The 14,054-nt window shown below is 42.1% G+C and overlaps 1 protein-coding gene across 3 annotated transcripts in view; it reads left to right on the forward strand.

The window, feature by feature from the left end:
- Positions 1-1,460: 1,460 nt before the first annotated feature.
- Positions 1,461-14,054, forward strand: part of MAPK14 (mitogen-activated protein kinase 14) — a 72,622-nt gene continuing 60,028 nt past the window's right edge. For all 3 annotated transcript variants that reach the window (XM_007467264.1, XM_007467265.1, XM_007467263.1), the window contains exon 1: positions 1,461-2,052. In XM_007467264.1, coding sequence (XP_007467326.1) covers positions 1,937-2,052 — 116 coding nt within the window. In that variant the 5' untranslated portion in view covers positions 1,461-1,936. The remainder of the gene's footprint in view (positions 2,053-14,054) is intronic.

Consider the following 14,054-nt stretch of genomic DNA (forward strand, 5'->3'; position numbering starts at 1 on the left):
GCGGGCCCAGTAGTTGTGGCACACGGGCTTAGTTGCTCCACGGCATGTGGGATCTTCCCGGACCAGGGCTTGAACCCGTCTCCCCTGCATTGGCAGGCGGATTAACCTGCCTGTGTCACCAGGGAAGTCCCTTGGAACATTTTTAAGCAACATGTCTTCGTAGGCAAGAGTCACATTCCAGGCTAAGTCACATTGAATCCAAAGAAAGCTTTCCACAAATCACCCATGACCCTGGTTTTGGGTTTTATTTTGGTTTTCTTTGAGGAGAACTGAGAATCCTGCACTGCCTGCTAAATTGAGATCATGGTCATTGTTCATAATTTGTTCAACAAATATTTATGAAGTACCTTTTATGTTCTAGGCACTGTGCTAGATGCTGGAACAAGATAGGCAAAGTCTGAGCACTCCAAGGGATGCATACACAAAAGAGAATAATCATGGATAGTGATGAGAATTGTCCTGGCTTGAATCTAGTTGTTTCTAAAAGAAATGACTAAGAATAAGATAGGGTCCAATTCTGCCTTTGTAACAAGCTTTAGCGTAGGAATAGGTTAACAGTGGTGGCAAGGTATGGAGTTAGAATACCTTGCCCATTCACATTTATTATCTTGTTCAGCTTTCAGGTGGGAATGTGGGGCAGGAATTCTCTTTGCATAAAGTGGAACTAAGGTCTGAGAAATGTCAATTGACTTGCCCAATATGACACTGCCGGAAGACCTACTCTCTGCACTGTTCTTACTCTGCGAGGCATGATTAAAATTCTTAAAATCCTCTTCACTGGAAGCTCTTCAAGGTAGGAATCAGTTTCAAACCTTCAGGGTAATGGTTTAAAAATGCTTCTCAAAGGGAGATTTCCTGAATCTGAATTACCTGGGGCGTATTGTAAAAATGCACGTTCTTGGTGCCCATCACGGACCTCTCCAACTAAACTCACTGTGGATCCTGGGAATATGCATTTTTAAACTCTCAAGGTGATTCTTCTACACATAAAAGTTTGAGAACTACTAGAAGAGTTTGGGTGGAAAACCTCAACCTTAATGCAGGGCTAATATTTACCTTTGGGACAGATTTCGTCAGAATTCCGAAGAGTAAGCCGTGTATGTCCTTGAGCAGATGGGACTGCAACGGCTTTCTGGCCGGAACCTTCCTCTTTATTATGCAAGTATTTCTTGGAAATTGGGGGTTCTGCTGAGCAGGTGCTCGGCTGCTGGTGACTACCCGCAGTTCAAAGGTCTTTTGGCTCTTTTCCCGACACCTTGTTTGCCAATGTCGCTTTCCACCAGGGAGCCAGGCGTTTGCCCCGCCGACCACTGTGGGGCGCACGCGGCATGTGTTGTCTGCTTATCCCCTCCTTCTCGGGCCCGCCTTGGCGCCCTTAAGAAGAGCAGTCCCTGGGAGTTCCTGCTTCTGGTGGCCAGCTGTTGCTCTCTTCTCGCGAGAATTACTCCTCCCATCCTCTCCTCTCATCAACCCCCTCCCTTGGGCAGGTTCCATATTGGGTAAAATCTCGGCTCGCAGAGAGGCTCCGGAGCTGTTCTCGCGAGAGTGCGGCGGGAGGCTCCTGTTCGCAGGCTGTGGAACGGCGACCACTGGAACCTCCGCGGGCGCTGCAGCTGGAGCCGTAGCCCCGCGGCGCAGCCGGGAGTCGGCCTGGTCTGGAGAGGGTGCAGCGAGAACGTGGCGGGGGCAGCCTTGAGCCTCTGAGCGTGCCCCTGCCCTTAGCAGGGCTCACCCCCGTCGCGGAGGAGCGTCCAGCCGCTGCGGCTGACAGGGGCCGCGCGCGCGGGAGTCGTCTGGCTCGCGGCACTCACACCTGCGCGGGCGGCCAGCGCAGGGTCCCCGCCCGTCCGGCCGGGCGACGAGGTCGGGGAAGCGGGTGCGGGCGCAGGCGGGGCCCCGCAGGGCCACCTCCTCGCCCCGCGGCCACCGCTGGAAGATGTCTCAGGAGAGGCCCACGTTCTACCGGCAGGAGCTGAACAAGACAATCTGGGAGGTGCCCGAGCGTTACCAAAACCTGTCCCCGGTGGGCTCCGGCGCCTATGGCTCCGTGTGGTGAGTGTCACTGGGCTCGGGGCCTCGGTGGGCTGGGTGGCCCTTTATGCCCCAGAGCCAGGCCTGCCCCCACGGCTCAGCAATGCACCAAGCGGTAGGAATTTTCCTTGGGGAGGGCATCCTTGCCCCTTCGACCCCTGTCCTTCCCTCCCTGTACCCCTTGCACCCCTCACCCAGCACACCCAGATAGGTGGTCAGCTGTGTGTAGGACGCAGGTCCACGGTGGGCGGTGGTTGATGGTGTTGGAGCCCGGCCCTGGCTCGCACCCTGCGCATTCCCTTCTTGGGGGGTTGCTGCTTTGGGGACAGGAACAGGAGGGCTCTCTTTGGGGGTCTCCCTGTTGGCATCGAGCAGAAGGACTGTCTCCCGAGATGTGCCCACCTTGGGCGCCGGAGCCTGCCCTCGGAGCAGACAATCCCGGGGAGCTGCCTGGAGAAACAGAAGGGAAAGCTCGACCGGGAGACTGCCGTCATCTGAACAAAACTGAGGACGAAGGGCGTTCAGTGCGGGCTTTTTTGCAAACCTCTGTCGAAATCCCATTTTGAGAAACGTTCTTTTTGAATTCGCACTTGAATTAGTAGCTATCCATAGAGCTTAAAATACCGACTTTATCTCGGTGAGTCCTGTGCCAGCTTTAGTGTGGTGTGTTTCCGATTCAGTTGAAAGCGTATTTCCTTTTCGCAGAGTGGGGGGTGGGTGGTAGTGTCTGCAAAACACACTGCAGCTTGAGAAACTGGCGGCCTCACTGATTAGTCACATACCACTGCTCGTTTAAGTATTGTTTGACAAAACAGTTTTCTCCTTTGGAGCAAGTGAGATTCAGATCCGATGCACGCCCTCAAGATCAAAAAGTTATTAACAGTGCCGGGAGGTATTGTAAATATTTTTTAATTGCGATAATTCTTGTGAAATACTGTGTTTTTAAAGTCCCTTTGAGAGTTTGCAGGGAACTTATCTACACTTAGAGCCTGAGGTACACGATATGGATATGGAATATATAGCAAAGGAAGGAAGAGACACTTTGCAGCTTTAATTCACACTGTGAATGTGTTTTCAATTAAATGATACTGTAAAATGTTCAGACCTGAAATATTTCACTAAACTTTTCTAACTTTCAAGGCTTTAAACACTATATTTTAGAGGTATTGAAATTTGAGAGCTCCTGATCTGAAGCTAATTCATGTAATTCCGGTGCATGCATCATTTGAAGAGAGGTCTACAAAATTATTTTTTTGTTTTGCCACAAATTCCAGGCTTTTGGACTTGTTAATCTTTAAATATAATTCCTGTGTTTCTTAAAGCCCCAGCATGAATTTCCGGTTTATAGAATCTTCTGGGTAATTGAGATTGTGCAATTGTGTCCAGCAACAGATCATATTGCATTTTCTGGTTCAGGCTGTTTGAGCTATGTTGCTGATGGCACTATGCTTGACATCTCTTTTCCATTTTTATAGTGTGCTGTTGATTTGCTAATTTTCGAAGATGCGTTTGGATCATTGCTCCTTTAATAGCTCATTAGTTTACCTCCATTTTTCATTCTTGAATTGACACATTAATTTTTGTGGTACCGAGTTTTTGTTTCCAATAATGTTTAAACCTTAAGGAGTGATACAGCAGAACAGCTCAACTATGGGGAGTTTAGTGAACTTGAAAAGAATTCCTTGCAAGGTTTCCCTACCTTTGGTGTGAATAGCTCTGCCCTAGCTCTGGAGATCCAGATTTACAGCGAAGTGCCATTAAAATGAACTCCATGGTTTTTTAGTACTATACTTTTCTGGCTTTTAGAAACCATCAGTATCTGACACTTGGAAGTAATTTTGTTAAACAGGTTTTTAAAAGTAGGTGATACATTCACATTGTATAAAATTCAGAAGGTATAAAAAGATAGTGAAAAGTTGCCTTTCCTTTCTTGTTCTCCAATTGTGCTATTCCTTTCCTCAGAGACAACCACTGTTAAGTTTCTTGTGTGTCTTTCCATGGAGGCAGTTCTGCTAAGGGTACTTAAGATGTAACCTATAGCATATTGATGGAGAAAAATAACTGATATTATGTGACAGTTGGCCATAAACAAATGTAACTGATTTTGGATTGAAAGTATCAGAATTTAGATGTAAAAGTGTTATCTCATTCAGAGTAGTTATTTGAAGTTGTTCTTTCAATTAGCAACTTTCAGGTGTGGCAGAAAACTTTTTTTTTAACTTCTCTTAGAATCCACTTTGGAGCCTGTGTTATTTTTCACTATCTTCATTTTCTTGAGAGCAGATTTAATTTTAGGAAATAACAAAATCAAATTGAATCTGAAATAATTTAGAAAATTGGACTGAAGTCTGGTGAAAAAGATTAGGCAGCCAGGTTGATGATACTGTTTTAGGTCAGATAGGAGTTGTAACCATAAAGTTATGACACAGAATTTCCTGTGTGACTTGTAGAACTAGATCTGAAGTCTGTTCCAAAAATGAATCTCTGAAAGTGTTTCAAGGAATGCAATGTCACTGAAATAATCTGTGTCAGTTTCCTAATTTGATTGCTCTGAAGTGTGATACACTTTGATGTGGAACTTAAAAAAATTTTTTTTAAATATTAAGCCAATTTTCAGTATTTTAATTTGTACTAAGTATATAGTAAAGCAAGTATGTAGCAACCTGAGTGATAACCAACCGTGAATTAAAGATCAAGGAATCAGACTAGAAATTTGGGAATTGATAGGGTTTTACAAATATGCCTTTCCTTTTTAAGGGATAAAGGGAACTAAACTAAGTCTTGCAATTTTAAGGAACTTTGTTGTCTGTGAGGGGAAATGAAGCAAAATTTTTTAAGAATACATTGTTGCACAGCATTGATTTTGTCGTTTGGGGACAGAAGGAGGGGGAGGAGCTTTGTGGTGAGTTTAAGGAAATATAAACAGGAACTTAAATGCCTTTCCTCTGGTGTATGGGTTTTCGGGACACTTGCCTCTGATTACAGGAGTTGGGGCACTGGTACCATAAAATAGGTGAGTGTTGAGAATTATTCTTAAATCATATTCAGTCATTTATTAAACAATATTTATTGAGTACCAACTATGGACCAGATAGCAGGCTAGGTTTCTTGAGCTAGAGTGTTAAGCAGGACAGAATAAGACAGTCCATTCCCTGATAGGGTTTATAGCCTGATGCAAATAATAAGTACATTTATGGATTGTGTTCTATGTTCCAGGCATTGTGCTGTGCATTTTATGTTTATCATCAGTATATAAAGTATATGACTAAACTTTTGGTAAAAGGATGGCAAAATTTACTAAGAAATCAAATCCAGCTTCCTAAATGCTTTGTGGAACAAGATTGCGTGTAAATAACTAATAAAAATAAGTGAAGGACTTCCCTGGTGGCGCAGTGGTTAAGAATCCGCCTGCCAGTGCAGGAGACATGGGTTCGAGCCCTGGTCCGGGAAGATCCCACATGCCACGGAGCAACTAAGCCCTTGCACCACAACTACTGAGCCTGCGCTCTAGAGCCCGTGAGCCACAACCATGGAGCCCGCATGCTACAGCTACTGAAGCCCATGCGCCTAGAGCCCATGTTCCACAGCAAGAGAAGCCACCGCAATGAGAAGCCCGCGCACTGCAACAAAGAGTAGCCTCCACTCACTGCAACTAGAGAAAGCCTGTGCACAGCAACGAAGACCCAACGCAGCCAAAAATAAATAGTAAAAAAAAAATTTATTAGAAAAAAAAATGAAGCTAAATTTTTTTAGTATTAATGGCCCTTCACCATTTTAAATCTTTTCCTTTTTTTAGTATGAGCCAGGGCACGAGTAAATAAAAGCATCATTGAGTATGCAAAGGTGACTTTCTTGACTCCTAATGAGTGAGAGGGGTGTGCCGTTTATTTTCCTAGTGGTGATAATAGGCCCATGCTGATCTTGCTTCCCATTTGCTTTCCTTTGTAACCAAAAGCAAGGTGATTGGCGGCATGTTACCAGTGCCAACCAATATATAAACACAATGGCAAATATTTGTATTATTGATACAGACTTTTAAGAAAGAGTTCAGTCAAGTTGGCTATAAAGTCATCCTTTATTTATCGGATTCCATTTTCCACTGAAACCTTTCCACTGGCTCCCATTTTAAAATAAGGATATCCTGAACCTTTGGCTTTACAGTTCTGCCAGTTTAATTTCTTGATACTGAGGACTATGCTTTTGATTTCCCTCTAAATCGGCCTCAGAGATGATCTGCATTGACTTTGCCTTTCATGGGCAATAGTGCAGATGGTGCTGAGACCCTGGGGCTTAGGATTCAAAGGTGGAAGAAGTCACTGTGCTAGATCCCTCTCACTTTAGTATTAACTGACATTTTTATGGGATTTTACACTTCATAATGTATTTGCATTTCAGAGCATTATTATTCAGTTTTCACTGGCTTTGTGAAGGCTGGTATTATTAACCCAGTTGTATAGATGAGGAGCTGGACTCCTTAAAGGAATGGCATACTTGTCAGTGCTACTTTGGATTTGGTTCTGGGGTTTCAACACTTTAGGATTCTTTCCTGTACTTGTAGACTGCTAAGATTGTGTGGTGGCACCTTCTCTGGTGCTGTTTGCCTCTCCCCTCCCTCCTTTTGTGAAGAAAGGGGTTGCTGGGTCACTTGAAATAGTAGAACTATGACTAACCAATCCCACCAATGTCAGCCTAGCTAATCTGAGGTAATGACTTATTAAAGTCACATCTCTTCCTCAGAATTGATAGACCAAAAATGGACTCATTGCCCAGATTACATTTTTTCCCAAAGGATCATCAGTGCAACTAGTTAATTCCTGAATTTATGAATCCCCTTGGCTTGAAATTCTTCTGTGCACATTTTGGAAAGTTGAGATTCTCTGTATGTGCTTCTGTTATGTAAGTGTAGTATAGGATATAAATAGAAATAACTGCCTCTCTAGGCCTTTGAAAATACACTGGACTTTTGCTCTTTACTGTGAAATTTGGTATTGATTTGTTTCTATCCAAGAGATATAATTACTATAGAGCTAAAAAAAAACCTCATTATAAAGTGGCTTCCCCTGACTCTGGAACCTAGGAATATCATTTCATGTTGCCATGTACTTGGAAGTGATGCACGGGTTTCTTCAGGACGAATAAAAACAAAACCTCTTTAAACTTGAAAAAAAATTTTTTTAGTAAATGAAGCTTTTAGTATTAGAAGTAGTTGTCTTTGCATAGTCCTTCTGTAAGTTAAGTACATGTCTGTTAAGGATTTATAAAATTAACCAGTTTCCCAGCATTTTAGCCTTTTAATAATTTATTCTAGGGAGGAAGTAGATGGTGGGCTGTAAATTCTGCACTTTTGACAAATGGATCCTGGGCTTGGCTCCTAGGCTGAACGTGGGAGAGAAAGTACAGAAGAGAGAGGGGTGTAGAATGATCCCTAAGTTTTGGCCTTGGACAAATGGATATATCTAACTTTGAAGTCTTATAGGGCACAGGATCTAACTTTGGAGTCTTATAGGGAGAAGAGGATGGGCTCATGCTAATCTCCTTGAGGCCAGGACTTTGTGTTATACCGATACTTTGAGCACCTGTTATGCGTGGGTCACTCTTTAGGTGCTAGAGTATGAGTAAAACAGGCAAAAATTTCTGCCCATAATAAACTATATTCTGGGCTTCCCTGGTGGCGCAGTGGTTGAGAGTCCGCCTGCCGATGCAGGGGACACGGGGTCATGCCCCGGTCCGGTGGGCCCGTGAGCCATGGCCGCTGAGCCTGCGCGTCCGGAGCCTGTGCTCCGCAACGGGAGAGGCCACAGCAGTGAGAGGCCTGTGTACTGCAAAAAAAAAACAAAAAAAAACACACTGTATTCTAAAGGCAGGGGAATAAAAGTAGACAATAAACAAAAAATTAAAATTTATAACATGTCAGGTGATAAATACTATGAGGGAATAAAGTAAGGAAAAGAGAGGGAATACTGGGATGGCTGTGTTGCACTTCTAAGCAGTGTAGGCCTCAGTGATAAAGTGACAATTGAGCAACGACCTGAAGGAAGTGATGTAGAACACTGGTTGGGCCTGAATGGGGAGGGAAGAACAATTCCATGTTGAGGGATCAGCACATGCCCTGAGGCAAAGGCCTCATTCTCTAGCATAGCTGGAAGACCAGTATGGCTCGAACTGAATGAACCAGGGGCCAAACAGTAGTAGGGGAAGCGAGTGGAGGGGCTACAGAGGTGCTGGGATCATAAAGGGTCTTATTTGCCTTTGTAAGAATTGTGCCTTTTACTCTGAGACGGGAGACCATGGAGGGTTATAACCAGAGGGGAGACATGATCTAACGTATGTTTTAACAGATCACTCTGCTCTGGGGTCCCTGTTTTTTCATTTCTGTTCCTCACACATTTAGAGGTGCTAGCTGTAGTTTAGGGTAGAGCGGGGGAGTCAGATGAATTGGTGTACAGCCCTGATCCGTATTCAACAACTCTCATTCCAGAAAGCTCAGTGTACCAGAGCCAGTACTTTTGGTGGGCCCTAGAAATTCAGGGTATTCCAGTCCAGCTCTTTAAATAACATGTGGAGCTTAACTTCACTTTTCAGGTTTCTGTTGCCAAAAGGAAGGGAGCAAAGAGATTAGCTCTAGACTTCTGACAAAAGAAGATTAGCCTGCTGGCAGGTTGAATGTTTTCTAACTTCTTTGGGCTTCTAGGTTTTTTCTTACTATTGGGTTATTTTTAAAAAGTCATTTTTACCTTCTTTCAACTTTTAAGATCTCATTTATTTTCTGTTTTATTTGGCCCTGTATCTGCTTTACATTCCTCTGCCTTGCCCCCATCACAATAATTTTAGTAGAGGTTGGATTATTGTTACCTGTTAATAATGTTTTGGCTAGGAGCCCCCAATGACTTCTCTGTTAACTTGAATAAATCTTATACATTGACAGATTCTACACATGTCACTGTATAAAAACCCATAGGATTTATTTACTTTTCTGCCTTTATAGATACAGGTTTCTCTCTTTTATGAAAGCCATCCCCCTTTACTGCTCTATCATCTAGTTGCAGAAAGTAAGTGTTCCTAAACACAGATTCCCATGACAACAAAACAAAAAGGTAATAGAACAAATGTTTATTTTGTTTAGGCCTGCTGTCTGAGTAACTTTATACCCTGAACATTTTGGCTTCTGTTACTTTGAATGATGTTACAGATTTCCTTGTTTTCCTCAAAACCTTCTCCTCTTAGGCCTTGGTGGCATTGTCACTACGCCTGTGACATGATGGAAGGTATGTGAGTGTGTGTGTCTTACTGTCAGTCTACCCGCAAGTATGCATTGGTTGCTTTACCAAGCTTACGGTCCAGAGTGTAGGCATCACACATGATTATGCCAAAAAAAAAAAAAAATCTAAACCAATTACTTCTTTGTTTTCTTAAATTCATTAATTCAGTATGGCCAGTGCTAGGCACTGTAGTAGGTATTCTGTTTATAAAGACTGAAAAAACAAAAAAGCAGGAGGGGTTCCTGCTTTTGAAAATATCAGTCTGGAAGGGACACATTTATGTTGCTTTCTCAGAGATTGCTTTGGAAGTCCTCAGTAGCTTTTCTTCTCTGCATTCTTTCAGCTTAAGTTGCCATCTCAAATCTACCTTTATATTTCTAATGCGTCTCTTGAAATCTTCTTTTAGGTTTTTCTGTGTCTCTCTTGAATCTAGCAACATACTGGTCACTTTTTACATCTAGGGCAACTTTTTGCAAGGATGTGTGTTTGAAATCTGTGTCAGAGAGACCTTTCCATCTGATTCAGAACTAGAAAGCGATGACATCAGCATGTGCCCGCAAGAGGTCAGAACTTCTTCTTTTGATCTGCCAAGGGCTCATGGAGGCTGTGGTTTAGGGGAGGAAAGGGACAATGAGAGTAAGTGTCCTGTAGATCATTAACACAGCCCTATAATTCCACATGGGGTAGTGTCTCTGCTGTGACCGTCTTCTCACCTGCAAATTATGTGCCCCTAATAATCATGCCTTTAGTCCATCCTGTGACACTGAACTTGAGGTGTCTGGTTTACCCAAGTATTTTCTGAACTCTTCATTCTTGTATTTCCTTATCCCTGTAGTAGATATAACTTTATTCTCAGAAATAAATGCTTTATTCTTTTTTTTTTTTTTTTTTTTTTTGGGGTCGGGGGCCTTCCCCCCGTTGTGGCCTCTCCCGTTGCGGAGCACAGGCTCCGGACGCGCGGGCTCGGCATGTGGGATCCTCCCGGACCGGGGCACGAACCCGTGTCCCCTGCATCGACAGGCGGACACTTAACCACTGCGCCACCAGGGAAACCCTAAATGCTTTATTCTTAATCCCCAGTAGCTATTTCTTTTTTCCCCCTTCATCAAATCCTGCATCTAGGGCTTTAGGTAGCTTGAACCTTCTTGAACTTAGAGTTTTGAATACTAGTTTCTATTTATGTTTTCTTCTCCAGGCTACCAAATACTTGTAAAAATCTTAGTTATCTCTCTCACTTGGTATAATAAAACATGACTCCATCATGATTTTAGTATTAAATTGAAGTGAAATTTTGATGTTGGTATCTTACACTGATATGCTTTTAATAATTTCCTCATCTGACATTATAAGTTTGGCTTGGTTCATTTTCTGATACCTAGGTGAGTGGCCTAAATGCCTTATGCTTTGAATGATCTGCTTTGAAATTAGCAGTCTCAATGATATTGATGCTAAAGGGAGCAAAAGGGAAAAAATAGCAAATTAAGAGAACATGCAGTAAGTATTATGAGCATCTATCAAGCCGTGCTTACATTCCCGAATATAGTATAACACTAGGGTTTCTCCTCCTGTTGACATCTTGGGTTGATAATTCTTTTTGTTGTGAGGACTATCTTGTGCATTGTAGGATATTTAGCAGCAACCCCGTACCCTACCCACTAGATGCCAGTTGCAGCCTCCAGTTGTGACAACCAAAAATGTCTCTAGACATTGCCACATGTCCTCTGGGGGCAAAATCACCTTTGGTTGAGAACTGCTTATATAACCCTATATATTTGGATTGATTGGCCCTGAGTAAAAACGAGATAGGATAACTTGAACCTTCCACCTGCAAAAAGAAACACTATACTTTCTGTGCATATTCCCATTGTCTGATACAGTCTCAACAGTGTCTTGTTCATATACTGTACATTCAAATTTATACTTCCAAACCTAATATCAAGAATGTCTAACTCTGGATTTCAAGTCTATTGAAAGGTAATGTTTCGTGCTTTTCCTTGATTATTTTTCTACATACTTCTTGAGGACAATCTCAGAGATGTAGCACTAAGTACCCTAGGATTAGGTTCATGTTATAAACTTGTATGGTTCAGCCTTAGATATGTGGAACTGATAGTTGAAGGAAGGCTTATCACTAGCACTGGTGAATGACAGTGGTCATGAAAATTACAATCAGGGAATAAGCCAATTGCCTGAAGATTTCTATAACTAGGTATTAAAGCAACATAATTTTGAAAGTTTGAAATGTATGTATTTTTATATTTATGTTTTAGATTTGCTGTAGTGAAAGAAATCTGTTGGTCATCCATCTGATAGTGTTAAATGCCCACCAGTGTCTAAAAGAAACAGACATAAAATATTAGTGAACTATGTATATATATATATAAAGGTATTGATGTATACAGAGATGTAAGGGCCCTGTGGGCTATAGTAGTTGGCATGTTTCATGAAGGAAGGATTTGAAGATTGTTTGTTTGGTTTTTTTAAAAAATAAATTTATTTATTTATTTATTGGCTGTGTTGAGTCTTCTTTGCTGCACTCGAGCTTTCTCTAGTTGTGACGAGCGGGGGCTACTCTTCGTTGTGGTGCATGGGCTTCTCATTGCAGTGGCTTCTCTTGTTGCAGAGCACGGGCTCTAGGCACGCAGGCTTCAGTAGTCGTGGCTCACAGGCTCTAGAGCGCAGGCTCATTAGTTGTGGCACACGGGCTTAGTTGCTCCGCAGCATGTGGGATCTTCCCAGACCAGGGCTCGAACCTGTGTCCCCTGCATTGGCAGGCGGATTCTTAACCACTGTGCCACCAGGGAAGCCCTGAAGGTTGTTTTGAAGGATGGGTAGTATTTGGAGCATTTCTAGAAAGGGAACTTTTTAGGTAACAGGAGAAAACATAACTAAGAGAATTAGATATAAGATGAACTGCCCTGACAAGGGTAGTATCTCAGATAGAGTGAACCCAGTTGTGGTTTTCATTCTGGTTGTGTTTCAGAATCACTTGTGGAGCTTTTAAACATACAGGTGCTTGGGTCCTACCCCCAGAAATTAAGAATTAGGTCTGGAGTAGGGTTAAGGCAACTGCATTTTTCTAGGCAGTAGAGAGCTAGTTACAGTTTCTTGAGTTGTAAAGTAGGGAGGGAAAGTATTTTAAAATTGGTTTGATTAGAGTGTTACAGAATGGATTGGAGGAAGCAAATATATTGCTTTGTAAAAGTCTCTAGTTATTTATGTGCGTATCTGTTTAATCTGACTCCCCAGCTAGGTTTCTCAATTCCTTGAGGTCAGGAACTATCTGCTTTGGTGTGTATTTACTAATCTTGCATTATGTTCCTGAAGATAAACAGATAAATAAGCTATAGCTTCTGCTCTCCTTCAAAGTCTAAATTGGGAAACAAATATATATAGGAATACCTTTTTTTTCAGTTTAGTGTCTAAAGAATTGGCTACATTATGTTTCTGATTGTAGTAGTTCCTAGATCCTATACATTAACTGCTGAATAAATGTGCATTTTAACTTGAAAGGAAACGATATTTTAGTTTTCCGTAACATGACAACAAATGATCGAGGATTTGGGTCCTTGGTTATATTTTAATAACCTGCCCTATCTTACTGTTACTTCAGAAATATACTCAACCTCAAATTTGAGAGTAAGAGATCTAAAAATATATGTTGAGAATTTACTATGTGATAAACCCCATGCTGGAAACTGATCATGAAAATATTATATAATAGCATGTTCATTTCCACTTGGAACATTTACTACTTGTCTTTTATAGTTCATAAAGTACTGATACATAATTATCTTATGTGAGCCTCAAAACAGCATTGTAAGATAAGCAGAGCTAGTGACACCCCCATTTTATTGATCTGGAAACAGGCTCGTAGAAGCTTTGGCCAAGATCACTTGCTAGGAAGTTCCAGAACCAAAACTAGAACTGAAATCTTTTGACTACTGGTTTACTTTTTTCTATGTCAGACTGCCTATGTTTATGCTTAACAGAATTTTTTGAGATCAGATCATCGAAATACTGCAAACAGAGACCATTTACTAGGATGTAAAAGTAGCTTTGTTAAGTGGAATTTCAGAGGTTTTTTTTCTAGAGCAATAACAAAAGTACTCATCTAGTATTACCAAAAGTAAGCAAGATATTTTCCAGTGTTTTGATTTTTAAAAATCAAGTTGCTAAAAATAATGATATGAAAATTATTTGATACTCCTCCCTTAAAGAGGTGGTGCTTTAATTCTCCTCCCCTTGAGTGAAGACTGTATTTAGTGACTCACTTCTCTAAAGTATAGACTGTGGCAGGAATGATGGAGTGTGACTTCTGCGGGTAGGTCATAAAAGACATTGTGACTCCTGCTTTGGTCTTTCTTTGAGATCATCTGCTCTAGGGCAGTTTCTCAGCCTCGGTCCTATTGGCATTTGGGGCCAGAGAATTCTTTGTTTTGAAGGATATTTAGCAGTAACCTTGGCCTTTACCCACCATTTCCACTAGCAACACTCCCTCCATCGCCACCACACACTCCCAGTTTGTGTTAGACCTTGTCAGATGTCCTCTGAGGAGTAAAATTGCCCTGTGTTGAGAACCATAGGGCTGCTACATTGAGAAGACACTGAAGCAGCCCTATGGAGAGGTACACATTTCAAAGAACTGAGGCCTGCCAACACTGAACCATCTTAGAAGTGGATCCTCCAGCCTCAGTCAAGCCTTCAGATGACTCTAGCTTGACCAACATCTTGACTGCAACTTCAGGAAAAACCATGAGCTAG

The sequence above is a fragment of the Lipotes vexillifer genome, unplaced genomic scaffold (genome assembly GCF_000442215.2).
Source record: "Lipotes vexillifer unplaced genomic scaffold, Lipotes_vexillifer_v1.1 scaffold528, whole genome shotgun sequence".
Lineage (NCBI taxonomy): Eukaryota > Metazoa > Chordata > Mammalia > Artiodactyla > Lipotidae > Lipotes > Lipotes vexillifer.